Source organism: Gopherus flavomarginatus, chromosome 25 (assembly GCF_025201925.1).
Source record: "Gopherus flavomarginatus isolate rGopFla2 chromosome 25, rGopFla2.mat.asm, whole genome shotgun sequence".
NCBI lineage: Eukaryota > Metazoa > Chordata > Testudines > Testudinidae > Gopherus > Gopherus flavomarginatus.
This window is the reverse complement of record NC_066641.1, coordinates 3,843,112-3,860,531: the sequence shown is the minus strand read 5'-3', so window position 1 is coordinate 3,860,531 and position 17,420 is coordinate 3,843,112. Positions and strand designations below refer to the sequence as shown.

The 17,420-nt window shown below is 55.3% G+C and overlaps 1 protein-coding gene across 1 annotated transcript in view; it reads left to right on the top strand.

Annotated features, from left to right (window-relative positions):
• LOC127040576 (alpha-2-macroglobulin-like protein 1) overlaps positions 1-17,420 on the top strand; it is a 101,928-nt gene that overhangs the window by 10,584 nt on the left and 73,924 nt on the right. The window contains exons 10-11 of the mRNA XM_050934893.1: positions 4,149-4,258; positions 14,346-14,510. Coding sequence (XP_050790850.1) covers positions 4,149-4,258; positions 14,346-14,510 — 275 coding nt within the window. The remainder of the gene's footprint in view (positions 1-4,148; positions 4,259-14,345; positions 14,511-17,420) is intronic.

Genomic DNA, 17,420 nt, shown 5'->3' with positions numbered 1-17,420 from the left:
TGACTCTTGAGATGTACCTGGAGAGGTTCCGGAGTCAGGATAAAACCCCTGAGGTCTCATATCTGCAACTAGCCGTCCACACAGAGGGATACGCCAGCAAGTGGGCCGATGAGGCCCAGACGAAGGGGGACCTGGTTAAACTGCTGGTACTGGAGCAACTGTATGAGCGGCGCCCATCTGACCTGAGGCTGTTTTTGAGGGACCAAAAGCCAGAGAACCCGTAACATAGAGGGCGGCTGGCTGATGAGTTTGTGAAGTGCCGGTCGAGGGGTGGCAGGGAGGAGTCGCAAAGGAACAGGCCCACCGCGATGCAGAGAGAGTCATCCTGGGACCTCCCAAAGGGGGAATATGAGAACCCCCTCCCAAGGGGAACGCCCAGCATCAGGGACAACTGACCAGTTCGAGGGGACCAACGGGACATGAGCTGCTATCAGTGTGGCCAGAGGGGCCACATACGGTCCCAGTGCCCCAGGCTCAAGGACAGACTGAGCAGACCAACCCCACACCAGATTAACTTGGTAGAGACCCAGCTGGACGAGGGGCAGCGTTCTCAGGAAAGGGAGACTGGCTGCGTACCGCCTGCGAAGGAGGGAGAAGGGCCCGAGGTCAGCTCCTGTGGGGGGCTGGATGCTCCAGGCTGCGAGTTTTTGGTTTACAGGGTGGGTGTGGGACTGCCCCTCCAGAGAGAGTGTCTTGTTCCCCTGGAGGTAGATGGGAGGGAGGACGCTGGGTACTGGGACACGGGCGCAGAAGTGACGCTGGCCCGGCCCGAGGTGGTGGCCTCAGATCAGATGGTGCCCGACACCTACCTGACCCTGATGGGTGTGGGCGGGACCCCATTCAAGGTGCCCGTGGTGAGAGTACACCTGAAGTGGGGGGCCAAGGAGGGTCCCAAGGATGTGGGGGTACACCCACAATTGCCCACGGACGTGTTAATGGGAGGGGACCTCGAGGTCTGGCCTAGTAACACCCAGAGTGCCCTGGTCGTGACTCGTAGTCAGAGTCAGCGAAGGGCACTGCACCCCGACAGCGGGGAAGGTACTCTGCCCGAGGCGCAGGACCCTAACCTGGTGGGGAGGGAACACCCAGGGACACGGCTCAGAGAGGCTGCGGCCTCAGACCCAGCCAGCAAGAGAGAGCCGGTCCCCATTCCTGTCCCAGCTGCTGAGTTCCAGGCCGAGTTGCAGAAAGATCCCTCCTTGCGGAAGCCCAGGGACTGGGCCGACCTCAGTGCGGTACAGTCCATAAGGAGAGCTTGCAAGGAGAGGTTCCTGTTGGAAAAGGGGTTCATGTACCGAGAATGGGCTCCCCCAGGGGAAGTAGAGTCATGGGGGATCAGGAGGCAGCTGGTGGTTCCCCAGAAGTTTCGCCACAAGCTGCTGTACCTGGCCCATGACATCCCTCTCGCAGGGCACCAGGGAATCCAGCGCACCAGGCAGAGGCTGCTACAGAACTTTTTCTGGCCTGGGGTCTTTACCCAGGTCCGACAGTACTGCCAATCCTGTGACCCCTGCCAGAGGGTGGGGAAGGCCCGGGACAAGAGGAAAGCAGCTTTGAGGCCTTTACCCATCATAGAAGAACCTTTCCAGAAGGTGGCCATGGACATAGTGCGACCTCTCAGCAAGGCGACCCTGTCGGGGAAGAAATACATCCTGGTGGTGGTAGATTTTGCCACTCGCTACCCCGAGGCGGTGGCCTTATCCTCTATCGAAGCAGACACAGTGGCAGATGCGCTGCTGTCCATTTTCAGCCGGGTGGGGTTCCCCAAGGAGGTCTTAACAGACCAGGAGTCCAACTTCATGTCGACCCTGCTCCGGTGCTTGTGGGAGAAATGTGGGGTCCAGCACAACTGGGACTAAGTGTATCACCCCCAATCCAATGGGCTGGTGGAAAGGTTCAACGGGACGCTGAAGATGTTGCTAAAAACATTTATGAACCAGCACCCGCAGGATTGGGACAAGTACTTACCTCACCTGCTGTTTGCGTACAGGGAGATACCCCAGGAATCTACCGGGTTTTCACCTTTCGAACTGTTGTATGGAAGGCAGGTAAGGGGGCCCCTAGACCTAATGAGAGACAAATGGGAGGGGAAGGCCGCTCCCGAAGGAGAGTCAGTGGTGGAGTATGTCCTGACCTTCCGGGAAAGACTGGCCGAGCTCATGGGCCTGGCCAGGGAGAATCTGGCCCGAGCCCAGAGGAGGCAGAAGGTCTGGTATGACCGCACGGCGCGTGCCTGTGCCTTCGCCACTGGGGATCAAGTGATGGTTCTCATCCCCGTGAGGAAAAACAAACTCCAGGCAGCCTGGGAAGGGCCCTTCAAGGTTGTCAAGCAACTAAATGAGGTAAACTATGTGGTGGAGCTGTCGAACTGGGCACATCACTGCCGGGTGTACCATGTGAACATGATGAAACCATACTATGACAGGGGGAATGTGGTGTTGGCCGTGTGTGGACATTGGGAGGAGCATGGGGATGACCCCTTAATGGATCTATTCCCTGGGACAAAAGCTGGTTTCCCCCCTGGAGGCACTTCCCCTCTCTGATCAGCTGACCCCAGCCCAGCACGCTGAGATCAGAGAGGTGCTGCATCTGTACCGACAGCTGTTTTCCAGCCAGCCTGGACGCACTAATTTAACTGTCCACCGGGTGGAGACCAGGTCACATCCCACTATAAGATGCTCCCCTTTTTGGGTCACCGGGAAAACTGCCCAGGACCTAGAAAGAGAGGTCAGGGACGTGCTGGCTTTGGGGGTGATCCAGACGTCTTTCAGCCCTTGGGCCTCGCCAGTGGTGCTGGTTCCCAAGAAGGACGGGTCGATCCGGTTCTGTGTGGACTATCGAAAGCTCAATGCCATCACTGTATCTGATGCCTACCCCATGCCCAGGCCTGATGAGCTCCTAGACAAGCTGGGAGGCGCTTGGTACCTCACCACCATTTATCTTACAAAGGGCTACTGGCAAGTGCCACTGGACGCAGATGCCAGGCTGAAATCAGCCTTTATCACCCCTCTGGGGCTCTACGAGTTTTTGACCCTGCCCCTCAGCCTGAAGGAAGTGCCGGCCACCTTCCAGCGCCTGGTGGATCAGCTACTGAGGGGTATGGAGAGTTTTGCTGTGGTGTATATTGACTACATCTGCGTCTTTAGCCGGACCTGGGAGGACCAAGTGTCCCAGGTTAAACAAGTACTGGACCGACTCTGAGAGGCTGGGTTGACCGTAAAGGCTGAGAAGTGCAAAGTGGGGATGGCTGAAGTATCTTACCTGGGCCATTGGGTGGGAAGCGGCTGCCTAAAACCAGAACCAGCCAAGGTGGAGGTGATCAGAGACTGGCCTGCTCCCCAAACCAAAAAGCAGGTCCAGGCCTTTATTGGGGTGGCTGGGTACTATCAAAGGTTTGTGCCCCACTTTAGCTCCATAGCCGCCCACACTTCACCATGTACACCGACCACTCTCCTCTGACCTGGCTGCACCAGATGAAAGGAACCAAGGCCAAGCTCCTGAGGTGGAGCCTGCTCCTGCAGGACTATGACATGGATGTGGTCCATGTGAAGGGAAGTGCCAACCTGATAGCGGACGCATTGTCCCGGAGAGGGGGCCCTGAACTTCCCCAGGTCACTGGGCAGAGTGACCCTGCTCAGTTCAGTCTCGAAGGGGGGAGAGATGTGATGGAGTAGGGACTGTCTGTGTGGAGGATGGGAGAGCTGGGGAGATCTTTAGGTGAGGGACAGGACCTAAGCCTGTAACCTGAGCCAGGTAGCGGGGGAGGGGGTCAGCACCTTTGCCCGGGAAGCTGGACAAAGGAAGTGGCCTTCTGGAGGGAGTGAGTTCACTTTCGGTTGTGGGCTGGGTGGTTGGAATTCAGGGAATCCCTAGCTGGGGACTAAGCTTCCTGAACCCCAGAAGGACTTGATTGAGGGGTCCTGGTTGTGCCTACAAGCTCTGCTGTATCCTGTGTTCCTGTTGTCCAATAAACCTTCTGTTTCACTGGCTGCCTGAGATTCACTGTGAGTCCCAGGAAGAGGGGTGCAGGACCAGACTACCCCACACTCCATGACAGCGGATTGTTATGGAGAGAAATCTGGGACGTAGCCTGAACTCTGGTGTTGCCCCCGGCACCTTGCTCCTATTGTCCCTCCCTCTCCTGCTAGGGGTGGAGCTCAACGTGACCAAGAGCTGTGACATTGTGTCTGAAATCGCTACGGTGACCTTTGAGGACGCTGACAATACCTACAAGGCTGGAATCCCCTACACTGGCAAGGTAACAGGATTACCGCTGTGACAGAGTGGGATATATCTGTACCAAACTGTAACCTCCATTGAAGTTGACTGCTTGCCGGATGTGCTGCACTTCTGGTGCCCATGTGCCCCATGCACTGGAGATCGGATGTGTTAGCTGCACTCCATGTCCTCAAACCCCCTCTTACCGAGGGCACAATGGGGGTTAAGCAACCAGCCAACCCTCAGTTCTTTATCACAGCCCCTGCCTGAGAGACAGAGCCAGCAGCAGTGTCCGGTCTCTTGCTCCACTGAAGTTTTTCTCTTTACGTTTTGTAAATAGTCATTTTAATCATTAATAATTGTTACTGGAGATGGTGGTTTAGTTAGTTTAGCTGAACTCTCCTGTTTTAGGGAGGATTTCAGTCTTAGGCTCCCTCTCATCAGACAGGGGCGGCTCCAGGCACCAGCACACCAAGTGCGTGCCTGGGATGGCAAGCCACGGGGGGCAGCCTGCCAGTTGCTGTGAGGGCGGCAGGCAGATGGCTTTTGGTGTCATGCCTGCAGGAGATCCACTGGTCCCACGGCTTCGGCAGCAATTCGGCAGCGGGGATGCCGAATTGCACAGCACCAGCGGATCTCCCACAGGCATGTCGCCGAATCCGCATAACCTGCAGACCTCCTGCAAGTGTGCTGCTGAATCCGCATAACTGGCGGACCTCCTTCAGGTGTGCCGCTGAATCCACGTGACCAACAGACCTCCTGCAGGTGTGCCACTGAATCTGCGTAACCAGCAGACGTCCTGCAGGTGTGCCACCGAATCCGCGTAACCAGCAGACCTCCTGCAGGTGTGCCGCTGAATCCACGTGACCAGCAGACCTCCTGCAGGTGTACCGCTGAATCTGCGTAACCATCGGACCTCCTGCAGGTGTGCTGCCGAATCCGCGTGACCAGCGGACCTCCTGCTGGTGTGCCGCCGAATCCGCATGACCAGTGGACTGTGCGCAGGAGCGCCGCCGAAAGACGCCTGCCTGTTGTGCTTGGGGTGGCAAATAACATAAAGCCGCCCCTCTCCTCAGAGCAAAGACAGTTGGCCATAGTTACAGGGTGAGGGAGTCTAGCCTGGGAAGCAGGGACTCTGGAAACAACTTGGGGGTCTTGGTGGATAATCAGCTGAACACAAGCTTCTAGTGCGATGCTGTGGCCAAAAGATCTAATGTGATTCTGGGAGGTGTAAATGGGACTCTCAAGTCGGATACTCTGTATTTGGCAGAGGTGCAACTGATGCTGGAACCCCGTGTCCAGTTCCGGTGCCCACAGTTCAACAAGGATGTTGATAAATTGAAGAGGGTTTGGAGAAGAGCCCCAAGACTGGTGAAAGGATTAGACAAGATGCCTCATAGTGAGAGACGCAAAGAGCTCAGTCTATTCAGTTTAAGAAAGGGAAGGTTAAAGGGTGACTTGATTACAATTTGTAACGTAAGATGACTCAGGATGAGCTCTACCCTGACATCTAGTGGTGAGTTGTGGAAAAGGCCTTCAGGGCCTGATCTTATTTGCATGGGCACACCCACCCCGCCTAGCATGATGGGACTGCCTGCTCAAATGGTCACTTTGGCTGCTGTGGGATCCCCAGTTTCTTTGTTATTGGGACAGGAGTAATAAAGTGGTGTTATCCTGGTTATGTGAATCATGGACAGTAGAACTATACTTGGCATTTTCTGACTGAGGGACTCGCCCTTTCCGACATCGCTCTTGCTAAGCAAGGGATGTGGGTTCCAAAACCTAGTGCATTGGGAGAGGTTGGGGGCTAGGTATGTGTATTTGATGGGTGTCGTGTCGTGTCGTGTCGTGTCGTGTCGTGTCGTGTCGTGTCGTGTCGTGTCGTGTCGTGTCGTGTCGTGTCGTGTCGTGTCGTGTCGTGTCGTGTCGTGGCTCTAATACTGCTGCTGTTGTTACTGTCTGTCTCCACTGTAATAGCAGAGATAATTTTGGTTTCATTAGGAGTCTTGTTACAGGCTGCAGAACTGGAATCTCTGTTTCCATAAGTTTAAGTGTTAGATTTACTTTGGGCTAGTGGTATAGCGGTACTGAGACTCCCCCACTATCAGCTAAACTCCCTGATAGCTGTGTGAATGGGGGGTGGCTGAAAACAAGTTGGTGAGTGGCTAGCAGAGAGGCACAGAGAGTGGAGTGGATAGCAGTGTGGCTGGTGGAGAGGAGCAGACAGTAGGTGAAGAGGTGTAGTAGGAGCAGACGGTAGCTGAAGAGGTGTAGTGGAAACCCATGGAGAGACCTGGCAATTGTCCATCAACCTGAGCAGCAGAGCATGTAAGATTGTCCCCCTCTCCCTCCACTTCTGCCCAGGCTGGGAGGTAAACTCTGCAGATGAACTTCTGAACTCTGGGAGCTGTGCTGACCAGGGACAGAAACTGTGGGTGGAGTGACTGTTGGATTGCTGGACTTAAGTCCCTGAGGGGAAAAGGACACTGCCAAACTTACCTGGGGGTGGGTCATTTGCTCATGGGTTGTGTTATGAATCCTGTTTGTGGTGTTTCCCCAACATAATGCCACATTGTTTCCCTCCTTTATCAAAAGACTTTTGCTACACTCAGACTCTGTGCTGGCGAGAGGGGAAGTATTGCCTCTTAGAGGCACCTGGGGTAGGGGAGTGGTATGTAATTGTGCCAGGTCAGTGGGTGAGGGCTCAAGCCGGTTTTGTATTGTGTTATTTAAATGGAACCTCTGGATACTGAACCCGGCCCTTGTTGCCACCAACTCAGATGGGCAGAAGGGTTACAGTAAATATCGGGGAACAAATATCCAGTCTAGCAGAGAAAGGTCGAATGCGATCTAAGGGCTGGAAGTTGAAGCTAGACAAATTGCAACTGGAAATAAGGGGTACATTTTTTATAGTGAGGGTAATTAACCAACAATTTACTGATGTTCGTGGTGGATTTTCCATCCCTGACAATGTTTAAATGAAGATGGGATGTTCTTCTAACCGGTCAGCTCTGGGCATTATTGTGGGGCAGGTCTCTGGCCTGTGCTAGGCAGGAGGTCAAACTGGATGATCACAATGGTCCCTCCTGCCCTTGGAGTCTATGAATCCTGGTACGGGGGGAGTGAAGGGGGGCTCTGAGGTGAGCAGTTCCTGTCTTCTCCAGGTACAGTGGGATTTAGTCCTCAAGATTTAAATTATGTCCCTCGTGTGGGTCTGCCACGCTGGAACGACAGACACTCTAAGTGTCTGTATTGTCTGGGTTCACAGACGCACGCTAGAGAGCAGTGCAGGGACTTCAGAGCCCTCCCCAGACGGACTGTGAAATCCAGGGAGACTAGACTGAAGGGATTTCTCCTGGAGAAGTCTAGGAGGCCAGGCTCAGTCCCTGAAGAGATGCAGGATCCTCCTTGGACTGATCACCCTTGGGTAAAAAGTTCCCTGGCAGCCGTCTCTTCCACCTCTAAGGCTGTGCCTGCCCCGGTTAGCGACCTCGAGTGTGATGGACGCCATCTGCCAAGGAGCACGGGAGTATATCTCCTCCTCAGGTGCCTGCTACATCTTCTCTTTCTGTGTCACTTGAGAAGGGCAGCTTGAGGCCAATCCCTGGTCCCTCTGGTGCCCAGAGAGCAGGAGTCCTGAGTTCTTGGTTCCACTGCTGGCTCATCCCTTGGTGCCCAGAGAGGATTTCTTTTGGTGGTGGCCTCTCAGCACCACTGCTTGCGGCACAGTCATTGCTGCTGGTGCTGCTGCGGGTGCTTTCGGCACCACTGTTTGTTTCACCGATACATCACCCCCGGAGCTCTCACCTTCATTGCCCCAGGTGCCGCTCTCCTTGGTGTCTTTGCTACCCGCATCTGTGCACGGATGTCCCATTTCCTGCACTCAGCATCCATAGCACGGGTCCTTCCGCGTCGCTGCTGATAGTGCTGGATCTCGTTTCACGTCCCGCACCGACAGGCACAGCACTGTTTCTGAACTCCCAGATGCTCCTTTGTTGGCTCCTTGAGGAGCAATAGGGGAGATTTTAAAGCCACCAGTAAGAAAAGCCACATCTATCAGTCAGGGTTCCTGGCCTAGTGGGAGGGGGGAAGCAGTAGACTCGATATATCCTGTTTGTAGTAAGGCTTCTGACATCCTCATAAGCAAACTAGGGAAACGTGGTCTACGTCGGGATTCTCAACCGTTTCCTTTCTGAGCCCCCCCACCTCCAACATGTTGTAAAAACTCCACATCCCACCTGTGCCACAGCAACTGATTTTCTGCATATAAAGGCCAGGGCAGGCGTGAAGGGGTAGCAAGCAGGGCAATCGCCCCATGTGGTGGGGCTGCAGCCCTCTGCCCTGGGCCCCAGCATGTCTAACACTGGCCCCGCTCGGTGGACCCCCTGAAACCTGCTCACGGCCCCCAGGAGGCCCTGGCCCCCTGGTTGAAAATCACTGGTCTAAATGAAGTTACTGTAAGGTTGGTGCATAACTGGTTAAAACCCCCATACTCAAGGGATAGTTATCAGTAGTTTGCTGCACTCTGGGAAGACGTGTTTAGTGGGTCCCACAGGGGTCAGTCCTGGCTCCGGTACTACTCAGTATCGTCATTAAAGACTCGGACAATGGAATGGAGAGTGTGCTTCTAAAATGTGTGGATGACACAACTCTGAGAGGGGCTCCTAGCACTTTGGAGGCAGGATTAGAATTGGTCTGAAATCAACAAGATGAAATTAATTAAAGACCAACGTGAGGTACTACACTTAGGAAAACAATGAGGAGTCCGGTGACACCTTAAAGACTAACTGGACAGTCTCTACGGAAAAGGATAAATGGACACAAATCAGACATTAGGAATGGCAATATACAAAAACCTGTAGGAGAGCACTTCAATCTCCCTGGCCACACTATAGCAGACCTTAAGGTGGCCATCCTGCAGCAAAAAAACTTCAGGACCAGACTTCAAAGAGAAACTGCTGAGCTTCAGTTCATCTGCAAATTTGACACCATCAGCTCAGGATTGAACAAAGACTGTGAATGGCTTGCCAATTACAGAACCAGTTTCTCCTCTCTTGGTTTTCACACCTCAACTGCTAGAACAGGGCCTCATCCTCCCTGATTGAACTGACCTCGTTATCTCTAGCTTGCTTGCTAGCACACATATATATACCTGCCCCTGGATATTTCCATTACATGCATCTGAGGAAGTGGGTATTCACCCACGAAAGCTCATGCTCCAAAACGTCTGTTAGTCTATAAGGTGCCACAGGATTCTTTGCTGCTTTTACAGATCCAGACTAACACGGCTACCCTCTGATACTTAAAGACTAAGAGATTTATCTGAGCATAAGCTTTTGTGGGTAAAAACCCCACTTCTTCAGATGCATGGAGTGAAAATGAGAGATGCAGACATTATTACACTGACATATGGAGAGAAGGGAGTTACCTCACAAGTGGAGAACCAGTGTTGACAGTAGGGTGACCAGATAGGAAGTGTAAAAAATCGGGATGGGGATGGGGGTTAATAGAAGCCTATATAAGAAAAAGCCCCCAAAATCGTCACTGTCCCTATAAAATCGGGACATCTGGTCACCCTAGTTGACAGAGCCAATTCAATCAGGATGGGTGTGGTCCACTCCCAATAATTGATGAGGAAGTGTCAATACTAAGAGAGGGAAAGTTGCCTTTGTAGTGAGCCAGCCACTTCCAGGCCCTATTCAAGCCCAAATTCATGGTGTTAAATTTGCAAATGAATTGTAGCTCTGCAGTTTCTCTTTGAAGTCTGTTTCTGAAGTTTTTTGTTGAAGGATGGCTACTTTTAAATCTGTTATAGAGTGTCCAGGGAGACTGAAGTGTTCTTCTACTGGCTTTTGTTTTGTGTCCATTTATTCTTTTACATAGAAACTGTCCGGTTTGGCCAATGTAAATGGCAGAGGGGCATTGCTGGCACATGATAGCATATATCACATTGGTAGATGTGCAGGTGAATGAGCTCCTGATGGTATGGCTCATGTGGCTGAGTCCTCTGATGGTGTCACTAGAGTAGATATGGGGACAGAATAGGCAACAGGGTTTGTACAGGGATTGGTTCCTGGGTTGGTGTTTCTGTGGTGTGGTGCATAGTTGCTGGTGAGTATTTGCTTCAGGTTGGGGGGCTGTCTGTAAGCAAGGACTGGCCTGTCTCCCAAGATCTGTGAGAGTGAGGGATTGTTTTCCAGGATAGGTTGTAGATCGTTGATGATGCGTTGGAGAGGTTTAAGTTGGGGGCAGGGCCGGGTTAACTTTTTGTGGGCTTGTGACGGAGCGGGGAGCAGGGCAGATTTGACCTGAGAATGTTGCAGGGAGGTTACAGTGGGGATGAGAAGGAATCTACTGGTGCTGTAACCTGAGCCAGGAGGGGGGGTGGGAGAATTCACACCTGCCTTGGAGACTGGACAAAGGGAGGAGGAGAGGGGAAGGAGGAGAGCTCTGGGAGGGATTTTTAGTTTGAGTTGGGGCTGGGTGGTGCAGTGCAGGGAGCCCCAAGCTGGGATCTGAGGGCTTGGCTACACTTGAAACTTCAAAGCACTGCCGCTTCAGCGCTTTGAAGTGTGAGTGTGGTCGCAGCGCCAGTGCTGGGAGAGAGCTCTCCCAGCGCTGCACGTACTCCACCTCCTCATGGGGTTTAGCTTGCAGCGCTGGGAGCCGCGCTCTCAGTGCTGCGGCACTGTTTACACTGGCGCTTTACAGCGCTGTATCTTGCAGCGCTCAGGGGGGTGTTTTTTTCACACCCCTGAGCGAGAAAGTTGCAGCGCTGTAAAGCGCCAGTGTAGCCAAGGCCTAAGCTCCCTGAACCCCCAGAAGGACTTGATTGAGGGGTCCTGGTTGTGCCTGCAAGCTCTGCTGTAACCTGTGTTCCTGTTGTCCAATAAACCTTCTGTTTTACTGGCTGGCTGAGAGTCACTGGGAGTCCCAGGAAGAGGGGTGCAGGACCGGACTACCCCACACTCCGTGACAGGGTCCGACGCCAAACATATTTGTGGGTCCCCCTGGGAAATGATTGTAAAAGGGGTTGGGGGTAAAAGCACAGTGGGGCAGGAACTAGGGTTGGTCCTTGGAGCAAAGGAGGGGCCAGGGGTAAACTGCAAGCGCAGCAGGGCTGGGGAGGGGGTAAACAGGATCCCTCCGCCCCTGCCCACATAGAGCGGGTCCCTGCCTGGTTCTGGCCCATTCTCTTTGTCTCTCTGTGCACTGAGCTGCCCCTCCTCCCGCAGCAGCAGGACAGGTTCTCTTCTAGCCGTCTGCGGTGGGTGTTGGGAATGGGAGGAGCAGCGGCTAATGTGGTTACTCCTATAACCAGACATTTAGTTTCCAGTCAGCCGTGCTAACCGGACACCCAGGTCCCGTTTTCTACTGGAGGTTCCTGTCTAAAACTGCATATCTGGCAACAGGGCTGCCAGAAAAGCCTGAGGGGGGAGAGGGGCCAGCAATCATTTTTAAAAGTGAGAGGGCTAAGCCTTAGGTGGGGTGGAGGCAAGTGGTGGGTGGGCTGGGGAGTGGAGAGGAGCTAGTGGGAAGGGCCATGTCTGCTGTACTGCCCAGGAAGGTTGGAGACTGGGGGGGATCAACAGACATGGTATCTCCAGCCCAGGTGATGTGACAGCCAGTGGTGGATTCAGAGTTAGTGGGAGCCCCCGGCCCTGTGCTCAGCTTCATTTTTGGGGTCCTTCCTTGGGACCCAGCCAAGAAAAAGAACATTCTCTTATTTCCCCCGCCCCCATTTTTCATTCTTTCTTTCTTCATCCTCCTCCTATAGGTAATAGCAAGTAAATGAAAATAAAGTGAGGTCCCTTGATTGTTCTTGTAGTCTGGCTTATTTTTCCACAGACCACTTGAAACTCGCAGAGAGTCTCGACGGACCACTGAATGATCTTTTCAAATATTGTAAGAAAAGTTGGGGTTTGGGGTCTGTCTGGGAGCTAGGGCGAGGAAGGGGGCTGAGGGTTGGGGCAGGAGGTTGGGGTGTGGAGCACGTACCTGGGGCAGCTCCTGTTTGGTGTGAGGGGTGCAGATGGGAATGGGGAGGGGGTGCAGAAGCTCCTGTTTGGTGCTCAGGATGGGGGTGGGGATGTGGGAGGTGCAGAGGACAGGGCAGGGGACTAGGGGTGTGGGAGGGGGTGCAGGGGTCAGGGCAGGGGGCTGGGGATGTGGGGGGTGCAGAGGACAGGGCAGGGGGTTGGGGGTGTGTGGGGAATGCAGGGGTCAGGGCAGGGTGCTGGGGAGTGTGGGGGGAATGCAGGAGTCAGGGTAGGGGGCTGGGGGGTATGGGGGTGCAGGCGTCAGGGTAGGGGGCTGGGGAGGTTTGTGGGGGGTACAGCGGTCAGGGTGAGCAGAGGGCTGGGGTGTGGACTGGGGTCATGGGGGTGCTCATGGCAGGGGGCTGGAGGGGGTATGCCCTGATTCCAGCCCCTTCCCCAAGGCCCTACCCCTACCTTTTCACCTCCCAGGAGCAATGGGCCTGCTGAGGCTCCTCTCTTCCTCCTCCCTCCTGCCTACAAACAGCTGATCGGCGGCAGGGAGAGGGGGAGGGGCAGGATTGCAGCAGGCTGGGGGAAGAGGCGGGGAAGGGGGGAGCTTGGCTGCCAGCAGAGCCTGCCCTGCTGCAGCAGGAGCCCCAGGAGCCGGCAGCATCAAGCTTCTGCCCCCACAGGAGAGAGCAGTGGGGGGCGGAGAAGAGCAGCCGGGCCGGGGCCCCTTTGAACCTTGGGCCCAGCGCCATGGCACCAGTGGCGCCATGATAAATCCGGTACTGGTTGGGGGCAGTAGGTGACGGCTAGTGGCGTTCTGTTATTTTCCTTGTTGGGCGTGTCTTGTAGTAGGTGATTTCGGGTACCCATCTCGCTCTGTCAATCTGTTTCCTCACTTCCCCAGGTGGATATTGTAGTTTTAAGAACTCTTGATAGAGATCTTGTAGGTGTTTGTCTCTGTCTGAGGGATTGGAGCAAATGCAGTTGTATCTTAGGGCTTGGCTGTAGACAATGGATCGTGTGGTGTGTCCTGGATGGCAGCTGGAGGCATGTAGGTAGGTATCGCAGTCAGTAGGTTTCCAGTGTAGGGAGGTGTTTATGTGACCATCACATATTTGCACTGTAGTGTCCAGGAAGTGAATCTCTTGTGTGGACTGGTGCAGGCTGAGGTTGATGGTGGGGTGGAAATTGTTGAAATCCAGGTGGAATTCTTCAAGGACCTCCTTCCCATGAGTCCATATGATGAACCTGTCACTTTGGAAGCAGAAATCAAATGAACAATTACAAAATGAGGAACACCTGGCCAGGTGATAGTGCTGCTGGAAAGGATCTGGCAGTAATAGCCCCCAGTCCTCTGAGCATCCCCTGTAGTGTCTCCTCTGGGCACTCACAGAGTTACCAGGCCTGCTGCTCCCAAAGGACCAATGCACCACAGCTTACGAGTTATATCTTAGATCCCAGCTCCCAAGGGAGGCATGCAGGGTGCAGGCACAACCAATGGACATTGGCAGCTAATGCATTCAGATCTCTGGTGCATGGGGCATATGCACACCAGAAGTGGAGCACATATAGACACCACATCTCGAAGAACGCTAGTTACCTTGCCATTGTATGTTGTGCTGTGCACACGCCTACATTTACCCAAGGCAGATTATCGTATTGTATTCTCGGCAGGTGCCTAGCCTAGAAAAGGTGTGGGACACTTTGTCAAAGGACGATCATGAAGAAGATCTCAGGATGGCAATCTAGCGCCATCAGTTATGATTGTCTCTCAACTACTGGCCCACCCCCACAGAACAATGTTATTTCTACACAAGGGCCTGCAGGTGGGGTGAGCACATCTGGGGGATGGGGAAGGGAGGGCACAGTCAAGGGGTTAGCCAACCTGTTACCCCTCTGTGCTCACCCCAGCACCCCCAGCTATTCCAGTCCTGCCCCAATTTCTTCCCAGATCTGCTAATGCCCCTCAGTCCTCCCCCCCCAACACCCATCCCAGCCCTGGGCTTTCCCAGTGCATCTCAGGGCTGGATTGCACTGTCCCTTTCTGCCTCCAGCCAACTCTTTAGCCCCTAGTGGGCAACATTCTCCCAGAAGTCTGCTCCCTGAGTTGTGCATCTCCCCCTTTCTCTCCCGACTCAGATGCTCCTGAAGGCAGCAGGTGGCTCTGCACTGAAGAATGAGAAGCTGCAGCTCTTTGTTAGCTCTGGGGATGAGAATAAGAACCAGACCTTCCTGACGGACGAGTCTGGCAGAGCCTCCTTTGAGCTGGACACCTCCAGCTGGACCGGGTGGGTCACTCTGAGGGTAAGTGATGGGCTTCCGAGCCCCAGTGGGGCCCCTGCTCTCCAGCCTCTGTTGTTGTGTCTGTGATTGTTGATGTTTATTGCAGTGGTGCCTAATGAGCAGCCAGGATCGGGGCCCCATGGTGCTGGGTGCTGCACACACTCAGCGTAGCAAACGGCCCTGCCCGAAGCGCCTGCAGGCTGAATAGCCACGACATACGGTGGGCGGGGGGAGGTGCAGAACCCACCAGCAGAGCCATCAATGGGGTGACGCAAGCAGCATCTTAGTGCCACCACTTGTCTTCTCATTAATATTTGGGGTGGGGTTTAGGTAGGAAAGTTGCCCCCTTCGGGCAGCTCAACTCAGGGGCTGACCCATTGCTGCTGTCGGGCTGCCCCATTGGAACCACTGAGGTTCTTCTTCGAGTGATTGCTCATATCCATTCCAGTTAGGTGTGCGCGCCGCGCGTGCATGTTCGTCAGAAGACTTTTACCCTAGCAACTCCAGTGGGCCGGCAGGTCGCCCCCAGAGTGGCGCCGGCATGGTGCCTGATATATACCCCTGCCGGCCCACCCACTCCTCAGTTCCTTCTTACCGCCGTGTCGGTCGTTGGAACTGTGGAGCGCGGCATTGCTGTCCTCCACGTCCCTAGCTCTCCTTTGTTTCATTGTTCTCATAGTTGTAGATAGTTGTAAATTGTAGTTGGGCTTTTCGTTATTGTTAACTTTTAGCATAGCTGTAAATACTTAGTTAGCGGGCTTGGGCTTTAGCCCTTCCCCGCACCCGGCACTGGGCCCATGCCTGGCTCGCTGGGGTTCAAACAGTGCTCGGCCTGCAAGAAGCCGATGCCAACGAGCGATGCCAACGACGCCTGTCTGAAGTGCCTGGAGGAATCGCACATTTCAGATAAGTGCCGCATCTGTAAGGCTTTTAAGCCTAGGACAAAGAAGGAGAGGGACCAGAGGTTAAGGACTCTCCTGATGGAAGCGGCACTTAACCCTGTGGCCCCGACGCAGAGCGCCGGCTCCGCGCCGGCACCGGACCACGACGGCACCGGAAAGACGCCCCGGCACCGACCTTCCCTGGCACCGGGTCTCCATGCAAGGCCCTCGACGTCTGCCACTCCATCCTCGCAAACTTGAGCGGAGCGCCCGGCACCTATCTCTGCCACGGCACCACCAACAGGGATTCCGTCGACTCCGGGCCCCAGAGGTCCGTCGAGTCCGGTCCCTCATAGCTCCTGTATAAGATCCAGGGTTGAGCTGCTGGTCCCTTCGACGCCAGAGACATTCGCTTCGGCACGGGACCTAATTGCTCTCACTGAAACCACCCTGCCTCAACCCCCGGTGCCCCCAGTGCGGGTTTTATCTAGAGACAAGCCTGCGACAATGTGAGCCCCGTCTCCGGACTCGCCCAACCGGCACCGATCCCCTTCGAGGTCCCGGCACCGTGGACGTTCTCGCTCCAGGCGCCGCTCGCAGTCCCGGCACCGCTCCCCACAGCAGTACCGGTCGTACTCGTGGCGCCGGTCATCTTCTAGGCGGTTGCGCTACTCCTGGCACCGGTCTGGATCGAGTTGCCGCTACCGGCACCGAGACTCCAGGTGCCGTTCTCGTCGGCGGTCAGCGCCCCGGTCGACCTCCCAGCACCACGCTGGTGGCAGGTCCCGGTCCCGGTCGACCTCCTGGCACCATGCCGGTGGCAGGTCCCGGTCAACCTCCCGGCACTGCTCTGGTGGCAGGTCCCGGTCCCGATCCCGGCACCGGTACGATTCCCAGTACCAGTCCCCGGCACCGAGGAGATCTTCGACATTGAGGCTGAGGGAGCCCTATCAGCCACGTTCGGCCCCACCATGGCCGTCCTGGCAGCCGTCTGTCTCATCGCAGACAGACAGCATGTACGCTCTGGACGCGGACAGACCCGCGGCCCTCTTCCATGACCCTCCTCCGCAGGATCAGGGACCACAACAGTGGGGCTTCTGGACACCCTGGGCGTACCATCAGGCCCAGGGCCCTCAGCACATTCCACCGCAACCAGCGACATCTGAGCGCCAGGCTCCGGAGGCCTCGTTGTCTCGCTCTCCCCCTTCTCCAACAGGGGAAGACCGATCTAACCAGCAGGACCCTGAGCTCCCTCCAGGATCAGAGGCGCTGGTACAGATGGAGCCCCCTGTGGACCCACTCCTACCGGGGGTCTCCTCATCGTCCTCCTCCGATGAGGCAGTGGCGGGAACGTCATCCTCCAGTCCCCCACACTCGACCTCAGGGCGCACCAGGACCTCCTCAGGCGTGTAGCGCAAAACATGAACTTGCAGGCGGAGGAGGTCTCGGAAATCGAAGATCCTGTGGTGAGCATTCTCTCAGCGGATGCTCCCACCAGAGTCGCTCTTCCCTTCATTAGGACTATTCAAGCCAATGCCAATACCATCTGGCAGTCACCGGCTTCCATCCCTCCTGCTGCACGCGGGGTAGAACGCAAGTATATGGCACCCTCCAAAGGGTATGAGTACCTGCACGTACACCCACCCCTGTGCTCCCTCGTCGTGCAGTCTGTGAACGAGAGGGAGCGCCACGGGCAGCAGGCCCCAGCACCGAAGTCCAAGGAGGTGAGGCGCATGGACCTGCTAGGCCGGAAGGTCTATTCAGCGGGCGCCCTCCAACTCAGGGTCTCTAACCAACAGGCACTCCTTAGCCGCTATGCCTATAACTCCTGGGTAGCGGCGGATAAGTTCAAGGAGTTGTTGCCTCAGGATGCGTGTCAAGAATTCCCAGCGATTCTTGATGAAGGCAAGAAGGTCGCGAGAACTTCATTGCAGGCATCCTTGGACGCAGCGGACTCGGCCGCCAGAACTCTGGCTTCTGGGGTTACCGTGCGCCGCATCTCCTGGCTACAGGTTTCTGGCCTTCCTCTGGAGCTCCAACACACCATCCA